Genomic DNA, 21,919 nt, shown 5'->3' with positions numbered 1-21,919 from the left:
TTATTTTAAGGGAAAAAAATCCTATTGGTGCATCTTATTTAGGATCATCTTATTTTCCTACTCAAATTAAGGGTAAATACACTTATTTTCAGAACATTATTGCAGTGTGTGGTTTTATCATCTTAGACGGCTTTTATTTCTTTTTTTGTTCCCCTTATCACGGAGTTTAGATCTAAATGTGTTTAGTCTCATCAGAGTCAAAGCATTTTGATCTCAATATCTCAGCAGGTTTTGCACACATGAATCTCTCCCTCATGCCTTTAATGCCAGGACTTGGCTACGGCGCGGTCCAGCCCTTCCATGTTAGTTGGCTGGCGAGGTGAGAGCCAGGCCTAGTGTGAAACAGAGGGTCACTTTCACACTGGCAGCAGGTATACTCTCTAATCCATCTCGGTTGGGGAGAAATTAGCCTTAAAAAAAAATAATAAAAATAGAACCTTTTAAATCAGCATCAGTGAGCCAGCGGAATCTGCAGTTCTTCATTCAAACAGGTAGAGACGGTGATTCCAGTGATTAGTGAGTCCTCACTCTTTGATAGAAGGGGAAAACCCTGCAAACTTTTAGGTCTGAAAGATGTAAGCATGTAAAACATATTGCATCAACTTTTAACTGACCTGGTGAACTTTTTTTTTTATACATTAATTAATTAATTAATCAAACAAATTATATAAAAACACGTAATATTATGTGGTTTTTTTTATCTGGCCAGAAGATTGATGGTAAAACCTCCCTCTTCAAGTTTGCAATCCAACGACCAGGACCGCAGTAACCCATCTGTAGAGGGTCATGAATCAAAAAAGGTGAAAAAATTACCAGATGTATAACAACATCCAACTGCCATGCATGTGGGCATGTCAGTTTAACTTTAGCTCTCGTGAATTTCAATGGTGAAGTCCTCTCAAAATCTCAAAATAATTGTTGTTGATTGCAGATGTGTCTAGTAGCTCCCATTGATTTTGCTTGTAAAGTTGGGAGAATGCCGCTAGGCTTAACCCATCGTGACATAACTGCCGAAAGATGTCAGGAATGAGGTGTTACTATATTTGGGCAAAAATGGCCGATCCAAGGTTCCGTGATCGCAATGAAAATTGTTTTTATTTTTTTACTGCTTAACGCTAAATTAATTAAATCACCGCAAACGTATTAGTTTTAGGTATAAATAATGATCCATTGATTATTCCTTGCTGACCGGACTTTTCCTTTAATAACAAACATTAAAACACCTATGGATTCAAACACCTTTGGGTTTATATGCAAGTACGCTTGCATACTATTGAATGCTCAGTGGTGGTCGTGATGAGCTCAAAGCCTGCCCCCGTAGACACAAAGAGGGCTCGTAATAATGCAACATGTTGGTAAAAAAAACAAAAAAAAAACAAAGAAGAAAATAGAGTATTTAGAACCGTTTTGTAAGGGTGTAAGAAATCAAATATTGCAATATTTAATTAGACAATTGCTAGCAACGATTCAAAGTAGGGCCAAATGGATCTTAAATAAAAACAAATAGTCAAAGATCCAGGTTATTGTCTAACTTTTTTATAACTCTACAACCCCCAGCCTATTATATAGCTGCTCTGCATCAGCCGCAGCAGAGCAACAAGATGTCATGAGGTTTTCAAGTGCTATCATTTTATAAAAGTTGAAAAATACCATGCTTTTAATGTATCCGGATAAATTGTATCTTGACCCATGTATCGCAATATGCATCACATACGCATCACCTTGGCAATTCACACCCCTACAGTTTTTGTTACAAGAGACAACCTTAGATTGAGAATTACACCAAGTCATTAGATATTAGCCCCAGTTAAGTCAAGCATATACTGTGCAATTTTCTGTCATTTTTGACAATTTTCCAGTCGTGTGACAAGGCTGACTCCTGGCCAAATTGGGTCTCTTGCAATATACAAGAGGGTCACTAGAGGCAAATGTCAACTCACAATAAGCTCACAATCAGAAATCTTTGGTTGCAAAAAAAAAAAAATCAAACCTGTTATTTTGATTCGGGTCATGGCTTGTGAGACAATAAAATGTTGAAGTGGCAACACGACCAAACTGAGAATTTCTTCCTCACAGTACACATGCATGAAACAGAAACAGAGGTTCCTTCTTCGTTGTCTATTACTACCTACCTATATTTATTGCATTGCATGTCTGGATTGTTCAAGACCCCGACCTGTCTTTGAGGACGTACAGAGTCAACAGTCAGATCGCATCCCAGCGTTGGTTCGTACAATGTGAGGACATACATCGCAAGCTGTGAACCTTTTAACTCTGCGATTTAATCGCACACATTTGAGTTGGGACTGAAAATATGGCCCAGTGTATCCCAGGCTTTACAGTGCAGCACATGCTATATGAAATCTGGTCCAGCCAAGGCAATTCTCATTTAAAACTAGAACAAATATACAGCAGCTTATGGAGGCAGGTTTCCACACAGTTCTGCACAATGACTCAAAGTGTTTGCTGGTCAGTGAGAAATCAAATTCTCACCTCTAGTAATGAGACTTTCTCCCCCCTGCTGTACGTCAAAGAACTGTGCTCTGTATTATTCTTTAGCTAAAATTAATGATTCTGTCTTGTAAGACATGCTGATAACAGCGGCATCATTAGAATAATAAAGACACTATCTCATCCTACGGTTCCAGGTTTCCTAATGGTTGGGAAGGACAGGATCCAAACCCTCAGGAGTCCATTCTCCACACAGAGAGCTTCTTTTTCTGCTGATCTAAACAGAAATCAGTGTCGGGTAAGAACAGAGCCACCAGTGTTAGTCAGGAAGCCAAAGCTAAGACAAAGCTGTTTCTGTGCTGGAGCAGAACTCATGTTCCGCCCTCAAACATCAGCGTCCTCCGCTTCATCAGCTCCCACCTGCAGCCCCCACCCACCAATCCAGACAGCAGGACAGCTCAAAGATCACACCAAGTGTTAGAGTGGGCTCAGATATAGTTAAAGCCATCGCTGCAGAGAGCTAAGGCTGATTTTAGAGGCGGTAAAGCACAAAGAGTGCTTCAGTAGCTGCTGAATGCGAGTAAATTTAATTGTCTTTGCAACAAAATGCATTACCACAAAGCCAGCAGGGAGACATAAGTTGTGCTGGAGGGAAGCTGGATCAATTAATGGCTGAATCGCAAAAGCGGGTTGAGGTCCAGTTGTAAGGCTGATGCTTTAACATAGACTGTCTACTTTGAAAATAACATTACCTTAAAGAGTGAAGGCTGCTCCCCTTTACGGGACTTTTCAAAGGGACCACTATAAACAGGAGCCACACGCAGGGGGCAGGCAGTGCACCAGAAAAGGAGTGCTTTTTAATTAGCTTAAGAATAGGGCAGAGGTATGGAGCCGTTCTTTTAGGAAGGTGACCTTAACTTGGCTCTTTGTTTTGAACTTCATTAAAGTGAAAGACTAATGTTTCCAGCTGCTCTTTGAGCTGTGTAACTAAGGACAGACAGAAGACCACAACAGCCTCTGCCTCTTCTCTCAATATCAAATTCAGGTTGTAAAAAGGAAAAAAAAAAAAAAAGGCTTGCTAACCCATATCGCTAACCATGCACACAAAAGCTGTCTGCAACAATTACAGCCACATGGCTCACTGGGAAAGCAATTAATTTCAGTTTATTTATATCGCGCCAATTCACCACACGTCATCCTGAGGCACTTTAAGAGTCGATTCCACCAGATCATCCGATCAGATGGGTTCAAAGTTTTCTGTCTAAGGAAACCAGCTGATTGCATCCAGAAATTGACTTTGCAGGATTCATCCTCCTGGTTGAGCTTGTAGACAGTAGACATTCATTTGCAATTCCCAATTCCCTTAGGTGGAATAATAATTTTTTTTTCCCTTTAAACTAGTGGATTCTTGTCACAAGCAGGTAAGAAAACAAAGAAACCCGCCCCAATTTTAACTTCAAGGACAACTCACCCCAAAATTACCCTTTCTTGCTCTTAAACTTCATTCTTGGATGAGGCCAACAGCTGCAAAAAATGACCTCCTTATTCCCAAATACATAAGAAACCTGTCTGTTGCAAAAAGTCAACTAAAAGCCATGAAAAAATGTTATTTAGACAGTTAAAGGCATGTGCAATTAATTCAGGGTTGCCTTACCATTATCCAACAGGGGAGCCCCACCTGCTTCATAGTCTGCCACAGAGGGCCGGCCCAAGACTCCATGGGGCCCAATGCAAGGTTCTTCCAAAAGAAACAGGTTTCTTCCGGATAAGTGGAAAAAACTAGAATAAAGGGTTTTTTGTTTTTCCATTTCTTCCGGAAGAAACTGGCAGATAGTCCTGGTAATAGATTGTATATTGGAGAAGCGGGATAGTTTTATTGAAGAGTCAACTCACCATGTCCTCATAGGGAGAAATCTTTATAAGAATGCACACAGTGACAAAAATTAATAATTTATATAATAAGGGAAACACCCAGGTGGGATAAAGCGTGATGGAAAATGGATGGATGGTAGGGAAACAACCTTGAGGAAAAACCACCAGAGAAAACACGTCAGGGAATTACATATTAAATACAAAAGTGATAATTTACTAATAGCCTTTAAATGGTAGGAAAACACTGTATTGTATACTCAGATTACTTAGACTTAGACAACATTTATTGTCATTCTGTATACAAAACAAAATTTCGTTTTGTACTGCTTTCAGACAGTAGAGCAGCAGCATAGCAGTGAAAGTAGAATTAACATTTCTTAAAGTGCAGCTGCGATCAAATGTAAACAGTGTGGCAGAAAAAAGATGGTGCAAAAACACAATTATATGGAAGTTCAGAGCATTTTAAGATAAATATATATGGTGCAAATATGCAGTATTTTAGTTTGGTTATCAGTGTGATGCAGTCTGTGACTTGATTTAGATTTTTTTCAACAGTTCAGCAGTCTTATGGTAGTGGGGAAAAGCTGTTCCGGAATCTGCTGTACTGGATGCTGTGAAGCCTCTTCCTAGAGCGCAGCAGCGAGAACAGTCCATGTTAGGGTGTGAGATTACACCACCTGGATTACTTTTTCTATAATTTCTTCTGCTATTCATGCCCCCCAAACCACCCTGATTTATAGATATTAAACCCCACGTCAAGTTAATTACTGGATTTGGGCCTGTTTAAGGCAAGATATTCACCAAAAGGAACAAAACTTTCCAGTAATCAGGAACTAAAACAAGCTGATTGGCTGTAAGAGGAGCAGAGACAAGAGGAGACTGAGTTTACTGAACTAAACCTGCTTCTGACCAGGTTAGCTCTGGGGAAAATGTTACTATGGTGACTGAAACAGAGGTTGAGGAAACCGTCTTTGTGAAATGGAAAACTCAAAGTTTCCCATATTTTAGGTTTTAAAAAAACTTTCAGTTTTCAGTAAAACTGCTTCGTGAAATGGACCCCAGATGTGCAAAGCTGACGAAGATCTTGCAGGATTTTAATTCAATGTTTACGTTTTTACTGCAACGTTTTGCAATAAAATAATCTCTGCTTCAAGATTGAAATCAGTTTTTCCTCTGCTTTAAAAGTTGCAGTTTGAGCCAATCATGTCGCGTCCGAACTTGCTAGTTTCTTCACCCACTGCTCCAAAATAGTGCAACAAGAAAAGGTTTTGAATCGTTTTATATTTATTTATTTTAAAATTGTGTGCATCAGTGAAGCTTATTTTTTTATTTGCTTACTGATTGAATGGATCTAAGATTTTTTTAAATTTAAAAATCACATAAAAATCATATATAAAATTTTAATAAAGAAATACATGTTGGTAACGGTACTGATACTAAAATGTTGTTATCGTGATAACCTTATTCCTAATATCTCTTTCTGTCTAAGTGCATTTATTCTGATGTTCAATCACTATCAATAATGGCTCTAGTGTTTTTTGACGTTGACCATAAAGTGACACGTGAGCCGCTGCTTTAGGTTCGCTTACATAGCGAGTCTAAACATAAACAAAATGTTAATAGAATCGGGACTCTCATCAATGACTACATTTAATTAAACACCCACATTAATAGAAGTCTTTACTTGTAGCTGATTAATGGCTGATGAATGCAGGAAACAGGCTCTTCTAGTGCATTCAACCTACATTAGCACATCAACACAAATGCGATTTCCATGCCTCGGCATAACAGCAGGATAATCGCACATTTTCATATTGCCTTTTATTTCTGGATATTTCCGTACTCCTGCTGTGTTCTAGTTGAGTTTGTTCCTGCAGCTACAGCTGGAAAACTCCCACGCTCAATCCCTGTTGCCTCTGGCTCCATCAGCAGCAGTAAAAAAAAAAAAGCAGGTTAACCGGCTCAACGCAATAACGAATACGGTTTTATAGGCAGAGATGAGAAGTACAAAAAAATGAAACTGACAAGATGAAAGGACAAACCCATGTTTTTTTTTCAGTGATTCATCTTTGTTGCTCTCTCTCCCTCTCCTTTTCTCTTGCTCTGTGGTAACCTGAAGTTGGCCTCTCACAGCTGCTGCTCTCATTCTCCTCCAGCGTAAACACCCACACTCATTTCACCGCTACACAGGACAGAAATGCGCATGCAGGCATATATGCCACACGTGGACATTGTCTGCATGAGGAAGAGTGTCAATCAAAGAGAGACGGCGAGAAAGAATAAGAGGATGAGCATTTACTGCAGCAGTGGGGTATAAACGGGGTATATTCCTATTCCGTGTTTGCTCTGTAGCTCAGGTTACTTCATAGCTGCCTCTGTTGTGAATACAGCAACAGCTGAGTGGGGCTAAACAAAATCACGGTTAACAGAAATAGCACTTGCTGCTCTGGAGTAATTTGAGAATATTTAGCATGAGATTTACCAACAAGCAGCAGCTTCTTTACCTCAGACACGTCCAACCTGGTTAGTTTCATTGTGAACCACCTGTTGCTCTTTATTTAAGCCGTGGAAAGATGGGCTAATGATTCTTAATTAGAAATTAAGTAAAAACTCTTCACTATGTTAACAACACACCTTAGCCTGAAGTTGCATTCATACCTAACACGATTGGAGCAGAAAACAAATGTCTGCTGCTTCATCTTTGATGCTTGTCCACATGAAGGTTGGGCAAACATCATCATTGCCACAAAGGCGGATGAAACTGAAAATGGCTGGGCTTTATTTAAAAACTAAAGCTAGAGACGACGCTGATGAGAGCTACATTCATCTCACCTGAACCCAGTTTAACAACCTGCCACCCTGCATCAGTGCTGGCACACACTAAAGCCGGGCGTACACTGTGCAATTTTTTTCATCGTTGCATGCAGCTGCAGCTCACACTGTACGACGAAACCGCAGCTCACGACGTACGTGCAGCACGATGCTCTGATGCGATCTACCTGCTCACACTGTACGTCTAAAAACCATGTTGGACTCAGCTCCGCAGTGAGATGGAGCTGCTCTGACTCGTCTATCTGGAAGCCAAACAAATAGAAGGGGAATATGAAACTCACTAGAGTGAAACGCGCTGCCTTTGCAATTTTTGCAGTTTTGTGCTGACATCCCTGAAAAGAAAAGGCGACAACGTATTTTGACAAAGACATGACTGAGCAAACGTGGCGACTATGGTCTGTCAATGTTACAGAAAGAATTCCATTTCACTCATTGCACCCCCGCCATGCTTCTGTGTTTACATCTAAGAGGAAGAAGAAGAAAAAGAAGAATCCTTGTTTGAGCATGCGCACCGAGCGATTTGGACATGATTTGGCCTCACGATTCCTGAGCCGGATTTGGTTGTGAGGGGGCTGATCACCCCTCGTTACCCACCTGTACACTACACGACGCACAATCAGGATGAAAGTCGGCATGATCGGAAAATTCTCGCACGACTGGAATATCACCCCGAAAAGGGCACAACAATCACGCAGTGTAAGCCCGGCTTAACTGGATACTAATGTCAAAGCGGAGCGTCTCTATAGCAGTTTCTCAATCACAAGAACATGAGTACGGACGCGTGTCCTCGCCAAGTATGTTCTTGACAAGAACACAGGTAAGTATGGACGTGGGGAGAACAGGAACACCCAGCATAAATATGGGTCAATAGGATCTACTGTTTTTACTGTTTAAGTGCTGCTGTTTTTCCACTAGAGAGGGCCACTGATCAGTCTTCGTTCGAGTCTCACTGGTATCTGCAGGAAAAGTAATGCTAGAGCAGAAACATGAATGGATCCAGAGTTCGGTTCAGATTCAGCAGTGAATTTAGGAAATATGGGGCCCTAGGCAAAGACAGGCATGGGGCCCTCTGAGTTGAGAAGACAACCCATAAAACAGACCCATTATTCTTGTCGTTTTCCTCTATATGGTAAATCATGTAGTAATGGTAATGGTAAATCTCTCCCCCCCGTTCAGAATATTTTGACTTTTTAATGGTGGCAAGGATGCAAAGTGAGCTTAGTGTGGTTCAGTTTGTAAATATTAACAATCAATTAACTCCTGAAGTTATTGCCTAAATAGCGCCCCCTCCAGCCATGCTGCATGGCAGACCAGCATCAGATTCTCTGCTGTGTTTGGGAGGTAGCAATGTGATCAGAATCAGATTTATTACCATGTAGGTTTGCACTTAAAAGGAATTTGACTTTGTGTTGATGGTGTAGATTCAATATACGGTATATAAAGAATACAGAATCTTTAGCTATATGCAATTTAAAACATGCAATATACTACAATATTTCTATACAATTACAGTATATAAACATATACTATATACAAAGATCATAGAATAGATGGTAAAGTGGTGACAGGTCAGATGGGAAAGGCTTTAATGCACCCTCTGGAGCCATTTTAACGTTCCTCTGAGAGCAACTATAACCACCTGTTTAAACGCTGTTCTAACAGCTTAAAGCCTCTCCCAGCACTGATTGCTGGATTATGCTAAAAACACAGATACACTGCTTCATTAAAACATAGTGGTAAATAGTCTGACAGTGTGTCAGAGCAACATACCCTGTTTTTAATGATAGTTTTACATCTCTGTACATCAGAAATCAGTGTTTCATTTATTTCATCCATCTTTTTTTATTCAGTAATGTTTTAGGTTCCTCTTTAGTTACATATTCTAATAATCATTCATCCTTCTATCGTCATTCTCTGTATGAATATTTTCACAAACTACTTGGAATCCCATAATAATTAGCTTATATGATACAAAAAAGGTCAGAATAACACTGAGCTTCACCAGTGATTCCTGATAAACTTCGCATTAAGTAGCTATTAAGCAATTCCTGTGCCAGGTACAGAAAAAAAAGAATATTTCTATCATTGGTAGTCGGAGATGGAGACCTTAGTGCAAAAAATAAAAGAGGAGGGGGGTTAGAAGGAGGATTAAAAGTGGAGGACAGCTAGATTGATAGATGCTGTGACCTACTTCCTGAGCTCCCTGCCAACCGCTCTGCTTCCCAGTGATAACTTCAACAGCACACAGAAATGCAAACATCCTCAGTGAGCTTGGAGAGGAGTGGTATCTGATAGCAGGTCCAAACCAAACAAATTATCTCAGTAATGATCACAATTAAAAAAAAAACCTTAAATAAAAATATCAAACATGCCATCTGGGTATTCCCTTTCATCTGCCTTCTGTCTTTAGTGGTTCATCAAAGATTTTCACAGTGTCTGAAAAGATTTGAAAACAGGATCAAATGTATAAAAACTACTCAAACATGTGCAAAGAAACACCACTATAAAAACCAGGGAGCAGCAGTAGATGCATGTGCAGGCCACCTTTATTAATGAATAAAAGCTGGACGGAAGTTTTTAATAGTGCATTAATGCTTGGTTTAGGTTGTGTTGCCTTAAACTAAACATGCTTCCATAAATCTGATGTTTTTCATCAAAGTCTAATTAAAGACAGTTGTAGATGTGGGTATGGATGACCTCTTTTTACCTTTTTGAGCCATAAAGGATCTGAAGATTGTTAAAAAGCATTAAAAGACCAAAACAACCTTAAGAAATAAAGACTATCAGAGCATTTACACGCCATGACTCGCTACACCTTCTCCCATGATGGAAACAGTTTTTTTTACATTTCCGACTCTTTCTGTTAATCTTGTCCTTTATCATGTAGGCCTAATTGTTTTCTTACACCATGCCACAAAGTCGTCCAGCTGCTCTCAGATCTCTGTCTGGTTGTCCTCGGACACCCAACAAATGATCTGACATCTATTGGAAAGCTGAGATGAAGCTACAGCATGAAAAGTATGGGTGTTGGTACAGTGTTAAGGCTCAATTCCCGCTGGTCTAAAACAGAATGGACCAATCACAGTGAAGGAGGTGGGCCCACAATAGAGCAGCCCTTTTTTGCAGCTGTAATAGAAACAAGTTTCAATGATCCCCTTGATTATGTCCTGAAAGAGATTTTCTCCCTTTTTTTCCCATAATATATTTTTGAATCACATCCGTTAGTGTTGCAGTGATACCAGTATTGGGCGGGGCCCCGATCCAGCACTAAAATGGTGGTATCGGTATCAGCGAGTACCGACAAATAGGGCACCGATGCCATTTTGAGAGCAAAAGTTTATTCAACTATTGTAACTCATTCCAGGTAGGGAAGAAAAAGTTCTACTGGATTCACTTTGTATTAGTCTTTTTCCTGCTTCACAAAGGTAGGCAGCAGCTTGACAAAGCCATGATGACAATTATTTTACATCCAAGTAGTATGCAGTTCTTATATACAGACACATCAATTTCAAACAGATGGTATCGCTAAGGTATTGGTATTGGCCAATACTGCACAGCCAGGTATCGGGGCAAAAAAAGGGCATCGGCGCAACACTAACATCCATATTTATCTGTCTGGTTCTAAACTATTTGTCCTGCCTTTGAAATTGGGCTCTACTTGCTCCTTTCGAATCCAATATGCTGCGTACGACATAAGTCAGTCTGGCGAGGCGAAAAAACTCCAGTGTCTGCATAGTCAGGAGGTAATTCAGCCATTTGAGTCGGGGACAAGAGACACATACTAACGTTCCAGAATAACAGACATAGACAACCAGCATGGAAGATCCCTGGCTAACACTGCTAAAAGTGTGCATGTTGTTTTGGGAATAAATTTATCAAGATTTAAAGAAATCTAACACGTTCAACTTTCTCACTGCTCTGGGACACTTATTTTGACTAGAATCTACTCTAATGAGTGTCAATGTAATAAGAAGAAATGCCAACTTGCCCAAAATATATTAAGAAAAATAACTAAAGTGCTTCTATTAGAGTTCATGAAAAACACTCTGAATGAAAGAAACACTTTTTTTTTGGTACAACATAACCCTAGAGGCATTAATGCTGATACTGGCACCTACATTTTTTTAGTTTATGAAAATGTGCAGCAAACCTAAATATGATTGTTAAGTAGGATTATTGACTTTTGAACTTGTAGGCCATGTAGCAGTATATTTGCTGAATGGTTGAATATAGATCTTGTGCTTCTAGACCTCACTAAGGGACGGTGGGGGACTATATGACAGTGATCAAAAATGGTAACTTGCCCTATGAAGGGTTAAAGAAGACTAATAATCTATCAGAATCTGTTATTATTCAAATATGAAATACTTTTCAGATATATCTAAGAATGTCAGGCCTGATTAGATTAACACTTTTTCAACACAGATGAACACTTTTTCAACACAGATGAACACTTTTTCACTTCAAACCTTTGAAACCAAGTCCAGTGGATTGTTTTTTAAACTTTTATAGAATTAACACTTTTTGCAGCTTAGATAAAGAGTTTGTCAAAGAAAGCAATTAACGGAGTCAACTACAATCCCATAAAAAAAGCGACTGAAAGCTAGTGGAGAAGATACAGTAAAGGCTTCAGGTCATCTACCGTAGTTGAAGGTGGATTTCTTTCTTTATTATGCAATATGAAAAGGCTGCTTTAAACAAAAAGTATATTTTCAATTAAAAAAACTTGAGTTCACTAAAAGAATGTATGATCATGCAAAAAAAATACAATTGAACATGGTTTTTCCTTAATTTACAATGTTTTCTTTGATAAAACTTTTTGCTTTTGAAGCAACTTTTTTTAGATTGAAGTAATGTTTTGTGTTTGAAAAATACAATACGTAGGACATCTGTGTATTTATAATTTATTCAAAAAATATGTTGTTTTTCAATAATTGAAAAACAAATTTTCTTCTTTGATTGAAGTAATATTTTTTTGTGTAACAAAAAAAATGTATTAATTTGAATTTTGTTTTGCTTTTAATGAATAAACCTTTGAAGAGCTTTTTCTTTTTTGACTGAATTATTTTGACACAAACATCCCACACGTCGGCAGGTGTTGAGTAAAAAAATTAATAAATGAAGAACATGAGAAGGTTGTCTTTGACTGTTAATTCATAAAAAAATATATTTTCTTCATTTTGGTTTAATTGTATATCGATTGTCTGCTGCTCCACTTCATTAATTTGTATGATCCTGTGTAGAAGTTTTTTCACTATTAATATGCATAATCTTTCTTCATCTATCATGATCGCAATCAATGATCGCAGAAATATTTGCATGTCAGTTTGCACCCAACTTTCAAAAGAACTAAATCAGATTTCAGATTTGGAAAGTCTTCTTAAAATTTTAACATTTGCATATCTTCCACCCATGAATTAGTGCCTTTTAATCATTAGAATATGGTCTGCATTTCAATGAAGGGAAACATGTCAAACAACATTTACACACGCTGTCTGCTGAAATGCAAAAGTAAATCAATCTGCACCCTCTTTGTTAATCTGATCTCTGTGTACAAGCGCACCGGCGTTATAACTCGCAAACCTGAAGATCAGGCTCTTCTGAAATTCAAATCAATGAGAAACGCTTCATAAAAAAAGAGAAAATCACTAAAGTATTTATCTAATAATGAGGAAAAACAGCTCTTATAGAGAATGATGTACTATGTAGATCAAAAAAGCTAAATTTTAGAGCAATTTATGCGTTAACCAATAAAACTGTCATATGATAGTCAGCTGTTCTCAGTGTATTAATTCAGAGAATATATAGGGTAATGATTTAAATAATCCTCAGTCACTGCCCTAGATACATTATCCACACACTCTGATAACTCAACCCCCCCTGTCCATCTTCTTAACTGACCGTTTCTGCGCAAACACACACATCCACGCACAGAAACCCCTAAAAACTGAATGGACTCAGCTATGGAGCTGTTCTACTCGACACCAAAACCAGAGCATGGCTGTGATGAGTGTCTTCAGCCTGTCGGGTGGATGGCTGGCTGGCTGTGAAACATGAGCCGCAGAGATTATGAGGAAAGGTCTGGGCTGGAGAGTTGAGACGGAAGGGGGGGGCAAAGGGTTCTGGTTGCTAGGCACCCAGATGATCAGAGCGGGATGCTGATTGGCTTATTTGAGCATGGAGGAACAGGTAGAACAGACAGGACTCAGTCCTAAGCCCCCAACTCTGGACAGAATATCTTATAAAAAAGCCGCTATCACAGATCCCGATGAGTTTAGAAGAATAAAAGTGGTTTGAAACTAAAGGACGGACTCTTATTTGCAGAAATCAAACCAACCGCCGAGCGACACAGCAAGAGGTATAAACTTCAAACAATACAACAAACGGGGGATGAAGAAGGGCTGAGAGAGAAGGAAGCATCAGTGTCTGTCTGCACAGAGAGAGGGAAGCTGGAAAAGCCCAGCAACAAGGCATGCCTTAAATAGCTAGACACCAGGACATAACGTGACTCTGGAGAAAGCCTGATAGCTCCCAGCATGTGTTGTGTTGCATTTAACATGCATAGATGTTGTGCTGACAGCTAAATTTAAGTCATATGTTACAAGGCATGACCCTCCGAGGAAGGCTTGCTGTGTTGTTGGTAGCTGCAGGAAACACCAAGCAGGCGTCACTATCCTCAAATGCTTAAGTTAACGGTTGGTTAAAAAAGATAAAACCATCACTAGACATTAGCTGTTGATATTATAATTACCGTCTGCATGGTTTTATCAACTTTGCAGGAACACAGGTTTATAATCTGGATGAATTCGTTGTTGCAGCTTGTCATGTGATACCTTTCGTGTTTTGCAGCTTGTCTTACAGCCTCTTTGGCTTTTGTTCCCCAGAAGGAAGCCTGATACGGTAACAGGCTAATTAATGTGTTCACTGAGAGCCTTTCAAAGACGCCACAAACAGCTGCTGTGGACCGGTCATGGCGGGAAGTGGTGTCCAGGTTACCGGAAAGGGAGAAAGAAACATGAAAGGAATTTTGTTCCATTATTGCTAAAAGCAGAGAACACATTTGTTTGAATGGAAATTAGTAAAAAATACAGAATATAGAAATGAAACGTCTTCATTAAAAAATGTTTTGAAAGTACTTTGTTTTTTCTAAATTGATTTACAGATGTTATATTTTTTAATTTTATTATTTTTGTCTAATTATATATATATATTTTGTTTTAAAAATTGCATTCTTTTTTTTTTTTTAAATAGCATTTTCCAGATAAAGATTTTCTTCACTTCTGGGAGTGGATTTCCTCACTTTGTATCGCATGAGGTGAGGAAAATTAGATTTGCAAGACATATTTTTTAAAACAATGCGATTCAAAAAACTAGATAAGAAAAAATTAAATGTGGGATAAAAAAATTTGAAGAAAAAAAAAAAGTTTTAAAGAATAAAAATGTTAGAAATCAATAAATATTTAAAAATAAACTAATTATTCAAAACAAAATCAGAGAAAAGAGCAAAACATTGTTTTGGTTAAAACATTTTTTAATTATTTTTTTTATTTCCATGTTCAAATCTTTGCAACAATAATGGAGCAAAATTCCCTCCATAAGGAAAGAGGCTGGCATTGGGAACAGGAAAACAGAACAAGCTTAGATACGGCGATCAAGCCGTCCGTTTGGCTGAATCTGTGGCAACATTAGCAAACCGTCCCAGAGTTTTCAATAGCACCTATAGCCGGGCAGCTGGTGGCCAGATGATACTTTTAGGGTCGTTGGGGAAAAAGCTGAAACATGATGGGATGGGGGGGTGGCTTAATCCACTCTCTCACGCTGCACTGCTTTGTCTGCCTCCATCTTCACCGTCTTCCTTTTCGTCTTGGTCCAAAATGGAGCTGACAGCTCACGCTTCAACCTTCTCTAACCCACTTACTTTATAAATTTGTTCCTCCCCCCACTTTTCCATCTCTCTCACTCTCTCTTTTGCAAACGGATCCATCTGTGACTGAATAAATAGAGTCATTGTGCCTTGTAAGCTCTGCCGGAGCAGCAGAGATGGATCATTTTTACAGAATGGATGTAGGTTATCCGTCCACAGAAAGAGTTATGTGAACTGCTGGTAAAAAAGGGACAACTTACCAAAAAAGACATGCAATTACTGCAGACGAGATGTCAAACTATACAACTAAAAGAAAGTGACATGGGGGAACCAGATAGACCTTTAGGGGAAGGAAGTTCAGTAATGATTCAAAGGGCTTTCCGTAGCTTATGCCACTGAGCGGTGAGGCAGAGAGGCATTTCTAAGAGAAGAGAGCTGAATATATATATGTGGACATACTGCATTAACTGTATATATCCACCCCAGCACCTTTCCCGCCTTTTGGCCCCTTCTTTGAGCCAATGTGAGATGTGAATTTCTCATCTGAGAGATTAATAAAGTCAATAAATCAATAAAAAGCTGGCTGAAGGAAAAAAGAAAGCCCAACAGAAACCTGGGTGGCTGCAGACTGACACGGAAAAGGAGGACAAGCCTTCAGTAGAGCAGAGGCAAACTGAGACCTAAATACAGAAGGTCCTGCAAGGGACTAGTCAGAAATATCTCACCTCCTTCTCAATTTAGATGGAAAAAAAACAAATCCTCCAGCACTGAGGAGAGACAGGTCCAGTATTTTGTAACCACGGATCAATACATCACCCACTGTACATCCTGCCTGCCCTCAGCAGCATGCTTCACGCAGAGAGGACAGTGAGGTTGGAATAGTTTGAAGGCAACAGGATACTGCTAGAAATTCTTAGTAATTCTCCTTAATTTTCCTTCTACTTAATTCAACTAGTTGAACAAACATCTCAAACCTCTTATTATTTTTCTTCATTACAATTTAGCAAAGTACAGAATAGCTGCAAAAAGACATTCAAATATCCGTTTCCTTCCAGAACTTAAAGACAGAGCTGGGGGCGGCTCCAATGCTCTGTCCGCACGGAGACAAAAAAAAAAAAAAACATACTTTTTAAACAAGCATTAAGAAGACATATCGAATCTATTGTGGACAGATAACTGGTCCTCATTTGAATAAGCAGGAAAATGGTGAATATGTATATCTAGAGAAGTCCCAAAAGACGACATTACATGAACGAAGAGAGACAAGGTCAGCATGTAATCCTACGGAGTCCCTAAAGGGACATGGAGGGAAGAAAGAACTTTTGCAAGATCCCGCAATACTTTTGCAAGATCTCGCAAAAGTTCTTTTTTTCCCTCCATGTCCCTTTAGGGGCTCCGTATCTCTGTATTCCAGCAGCAGATCATTTCTCTGATGAAGGGTCTCTGTGACTGGGATGTGGCAAATCAAAAGAAGTTGGACAGTTTGGGAAAATGAGAATGAGCCGGTTTATAACTATGTTCTAAACCCTGATAAAGCAAGTCATTTTATTCATTTATAAAGTATAAAGAACATTTTGCTGCTGTTTATAACTTTTTCTAATTTCCATGCTGGCAGCTTTGTAAAATCAATCAATGAACAAAAAAAAATAAATAAAAATAACTAGAATGAAATAATCTTATGTTGGCTGTTAAAACAAGCATTCTGCAAATATCTGAGATAAAGCTATCAAGCTGTGGTTTTCTCTTGGGACCCTTTAAAGTTCTTCATGATGATGAAATGAACACAGATCCAGGGTCAAACTGTTGCAAATGACTGATGATTCAAACTCACCCTCAGTGCTTCGATGACCAGATCCCGGGCCTCCAGCTCTCCTTCCATGATGCTGAGCAGTGTGAGCAGCTCCGGCTTGCTCAGGTTATCCATATTGAAATCACATTTCTGCAAAACAAGCCACAGAAAAACAGTCACTACTAGTAGACTTAATACAGCTAAGTCAAAGCAACAGACCCTTCTTCTGCTTTCTAAAAAGTATTTAAAAAGGCACAAATAGAAAAGAATATTGGGGCCATCGTTTTACTTTTTATTTTCATTACAGAATTACAATCAGAACATACTGAGTAATTGATCAGGTATTTTAAAAGTATCTATTTGATCGAATAAAATCATGAAACATTTGCCAATTTTTGGGCTGTAGGACTTAAGCCAGGGAGGTATAGATTAAAATCAAATCGCTGATTATTCCCTACCAAATCCAATATATCTTTTTTTTCTTTTTACTTAAGTTTGATAATAAAAATGACAAATGAAAAACATTCCTTTGAAAAAACTACCTTCACTGATCACGTCTGGGAGGGGAGTTTAATCTAAAGGGCAGCAACTTTAAAGCTGTGAAACGTTCTGGTAAAACAACCAGATTTCACAGCAAACAATGAAAGTAAAACAAACTGTCGGTGGGTTCCACACAGTCAGCTGGATCCTCATTTCAGAAAACATTTAAGAACAAAAAAGGTGATCAACTGATGTCACCCTGAGCTACGGAAGCCAAAGGAGGGGACTGGTTAAAAAAAATCCTGATTTTCCAAAAATTGAATCTTCATACACAAAAAAAACCCAAAAAAAAATTAATTGATAAAAATCAATAAATCCCCAAGTAAGGCTTATTTTCTTCTGCCGCTATGTGTGTTAAAATGAAAAAAAAAAAAAACGTTCTGTTTTCATTAGACAATATTGCTATGAATTCAAAATACTGACAAATGGCTCTTTGACATAAAATATATAAATAGGCAAACATACTTTTCATGATTTGCTTTTATATAACACCTGAACCCCCCCAGCCATTGGTTGGCAGCGTATTAGAGATAAATTATTATTTTGAAACCGGTCTTAGCTGATATCTTCAGGCCAAATGTTGTTTATTTCTTCCTCTAATTGCACAATAAAAATGACAATGATAACAAATGTTACAAATGTGCCTATTTAAACAAAATGAAACATTTATTAACAAATTACACATAACGTTAATAATGATAGCTAATTAGAGAGCAGCAATGGAAAAAATGCTATCAGCGAAAAACATCGGCTGGCGGATGTATCATCTTTCTCTAAAGCGTACCACCGGCTGCAGAGCAACAATGAGCCGTCTTTGGGTTTTATTATTTTAGAGCTACATTATTATAAAAATCTGAATATATCTTTGTTAATGTATCTGAATATATCAGGTACATTTTATGATTACTCATGTATTGCAATACATATCGCATTGCTAAATTCTTGCCAAATCACAACAGTGGAATCTGCTTTAAACTGTCCAGTTTTTGTACAAAGTTGCTGAAGTATGTAAAGCATCCTGTTTGGCTTCCTTTAAACAGTTGAGGCAGACGATGTCAAAGGTCAGACGATGGGGTCCCCCGCCCCACATTTATAAGTTGCTTGCATGTTTCAACTAGGGCTGCGACTGACTATTATTTTGATAATCGATTAATCTGTCGATCATTTTTTAGATGAATCCATTAATAATCGAATAGCGAAAGGCTCCTTAAAGAAGCTTGTATGCAGAATTAAATCAACTGAATTAAATTCTGTTTATTTTTATAGCACCAATTCACAGCACGTCATCTCAAGGCACTTTACAGTTCACCAGATCACCCACTCAAATTGATTCAAAGTTTTCTATCCAAGGAAAACCAGTTCATTGCATCGACTCATTGACTCGGATGCAATCCCTCACACTAAGCATGCTTGTAGCGACAGTGGAGAGGAAAAACTCCCTTTTAACAGGAAGGAACCTCCAGCAGAACCAGGCTCAGTGTGAGTGGCTATCTGCTGAGACCGACTGGGGCTCAAGGAGACAGAAGTAGAGATACAAAAAGCAACTGATAACGGCGGACCCGTCCAGGAAACACACAGCCAGGCAGACGAGCTATGAGCCAGCTCCCATGTTAAAGAATGAAGAGAGCACATCCAGCCAGTCACAGTCAGAGAAACAGGACTACACTGGAAAACAGGCNTTCACCAGATCATACAGTCAAATTGATTCAAAGTTTTCTATCTAAGGAAAACCAGTTGATTGCATCGACTCATTGACTCGGATGCAATCCCTCACACTAAGCATGCTTGTAGCGACAATGGAGAGGAAAAACTCCCTTTTAACAGGAAGGAACCTCCAGCAGAACCAGGCTCAGTGTGAGCGGCCATCTGCTGAGACCGACTGGGGCTCAAGGAGACAGAAGAGATACAAAAAGCAACTGATAACGGCGGACCCGTCCAGGAAACACACAGCCAGGCAGACGAGCTCCGAGCCAGCTCCCATGTTAGAGAATGAAGAGAGCACATCCAGCCAGTCACAGTCAGAGAAACAGGACTACACTGGAAAACAGGCTGAGCTCCAACATCTATAAACAAGGGTGTTGAATCAGGTGAAACTAAAACTTTTGACTCTCAGTTCTGGATAAAGCATATTGAAAGGAGAAAAAGTTATTTATTTTTTTTATCTTAAATGAAAAACATTTATACATTTTTTCACAATTTTTGAGTGGTTACTTGGTAGGTCAGGTAAAGGCATGTTTTAGAGTCTCTTTACTCCAGGAAATTATTAATTAATTACTAAATTAGTGGATGATAATTTCATTGCCGTATTTTCTGGATTATAGAGCCTAACTAAAAATTAGCCCCATATTCTTTCATTTACAACTTTGACTTCCCCCTCCGGTAGTTTAAGAAAAAGCGTGGAGGAAAAGTTGGGGCTTGTAGTCCAAAAAAATACGTTAATAGTTCAGCCCTTATTTCAACACCACTGAGTTATAAACCAGGTCTTTATTAGGCCAGCAGAACCAGTGCTGTGGAGCTCAGTCATTTTAATTAGCTGTATTAGAGCAAGGCTGCATCTGTAACATTCAATGCATACTGAAAAAAATTATTTGACCTCAAATTACAAAAAAAAGAAGGAAAAACACTGACAAAAACTTGGAGCATTATCAGAGCATCTCAAAACTATGTGCATTGTTTTATATGTGTACAAAAAGTTGTAAAATTGAGAACATTGCCAAGTTTAGAGAGAGCCTGCAAAACCTTTAAACAACACCACATCACAGGTATTCGAGCATCTAAAAATCTTTTAAATAACATAATAAATGGAGTCAGTGATTTCCCTCCATCTCTTCCTGTTTCTCTCATATGGGATTGCTTTTTCTAACGACGAGGCCAATGTCATCGGCTTCACAGCTGATTTATTTAACGTTTTATTTTTTTGTATGGAAACGCAGACATGCCGGATTTACAACATTCCTTATTTTGCAGTGGATGACTTTTTAGGTGGTGGAATAAATTTGTTCCGGTACCTTTCGCAGCTATGGTTTGGCAACACTTCTTACAAATTACCTCCTCCCCCCCAAATTTCTTTTGAGAAAAATTGAGTTACTCATTTTTTATTTTTGCCAGTGTTGCTGTGCACTGCTGGTTTGCTGGCTGCAAAGGGGATCCTTCCCTATTGCAAAGCCACCAGGAAGATAAATTTGAATCCTTTTGAGGTAGTTTTAAAAACACAGCTGGACAGCAGAGCATGCGAGCGGAGCGCGGAGAGAGCTGTGGAGCGGAGAGGAAGAAATATGGTGGAGCGCAGAGCGGTTTTCAATTCAAAGGCCGGAGCAAGGACTTCGCTCTGCGCCAGTTTTCTTCCGATGCGCTCACGTCAATTACAAATGTTGGATTATAAAATTTGAACAATAACTTTTATTGGATTTAAGTCTAGTAAAATAAATTCAAAATTAAATAGGAAAGGCGGGGCAACATGAATGGAACGAGGATTTACGTTCACAGCTCTGTCACATCATTAAATCAAAACGCTGAGTGTCCCAGGGCCCTGGCATAATTACATAAAGGAAAAACGCCTTCTCCTGAAAATTTGTGCGAGCGTGGAGCGATATCGCCGAAGCGACAGGAAAATGAACGTGAGCGCAGAGCAGATTTTGAGCTGAGCGTCCTGGTGCAGCTTTAAGCTGCGAAGCGAATGAGTGGACATGAGAAGGAGTTGCACTCTGCTCCATTCACATGCTCTGCTGGGCAGCGCTGCTGAAAGGCAGGGGGCTGGAAACATGACCCTACGGCTTTATTAATTAGTCAGCTTGTTTTTTCACAGTATTGGTCTGAAAATAGCAGAAGGGTAAAACAATGGTACATTCTTCTGAACATTGACCACATTTTTTAACATATAAATAAATAAAGTTATTCATAAGCCTCAGTCAGGTAGTTATTCACTAACCTCGTATCAAAGTCCAAATCTCTGAGATTCATTAAATAACTTCATAAATAAATGAATATATAAAAAAATAACAATTTTAGCAGCTGTAGGGAAAACCTCCTGGTTTCTACCTAAATCAGTGTTTGGTTTTGATGGCAAGATGTTAAAATCCACAGAAAGGTTTGTTCTAAATATCACAGTGCCTGGTTACATCCCAGAGCAACGCAGCACTGTCCGGTCCGGTGACATTCCTTGGCAAAGAGCCAAACTGTTTCTGGAAGAAACCCTAAGAGGGAGCGTACTCACTGAAACCAGAAGCAAAGAGAGGTAGAATGAGGAAGACTTGGCTGGCTAGTTGAAGGAGAGCAAACCAGCAGGCCGATCAGCTTGAAAGGTGGATGTTAGTGGTACACCGACTGCAGGATTCTGGCCAATCAGAATTTCATATAACTGTCATTTGTTATAAGAGCTTAAAATATTTAAAACTAATCTTACAAATCCTAGTTCAGAGCATTAACAGACAGTACGTGTGTAGTGCTATGATTTACCCGATATATAAAAAAGAAAAAAAAAAGAAAAAAGGATTTAGTGGGATTTTTATGATAATAAAGCTCAGGAAAACTGCTCCACATCTCATTGCTCTGCTGCAGCTGGGGTAGAGCAT

The 21,919-nt window shown here is 38.9% G+C and overlaps 1 protein-coding gene across 1 annotated transcript in view; it reads right to left on the bottom strand.

Moving 5' to 3' along the window:
* The window catches only part of cttnbp2 (cortactin binding protein 2), an 85,854-nt gene that overhangs the window by 53,952 nt on the left and 9,983 nt on the right, over positions 1-21,919 (bottom strand). The window contains exon 2 of the mRNA XM_015372238.1: positions 16,851-16,958. Coding sequence (XP_015227724.1) covers positions 16,851-16,958 — 108 coding nt within the window. The remainder of the gene's footprint in view (positions 1-16,850; positions 16,959-21,919) is intronic.

The sequence above is a fragment of the Cyprinodon variegatus genome, unplaced genomic scaffold (genome assembly GCF_000732505.1).
Source record: "Cyprinodon variegatus isolate N-32 unplaced genomic scaffold, C_variegatus-1.0 Scaffold70, whole genome shotgun sequence".
Classification (NCBI taxonomy): Eukaryota; Metazoa; Chordata; class Actinopteri; order Cyprinodontiformes; family Cyprinodontidae; genus Cyprinodon; species Cyprinodon variegatus.
The sequence above is the reverse complement of the archived record's forward strand: the minus strand, read 5'-3'. Positions and strand labels throughout refer to the sequence as shown.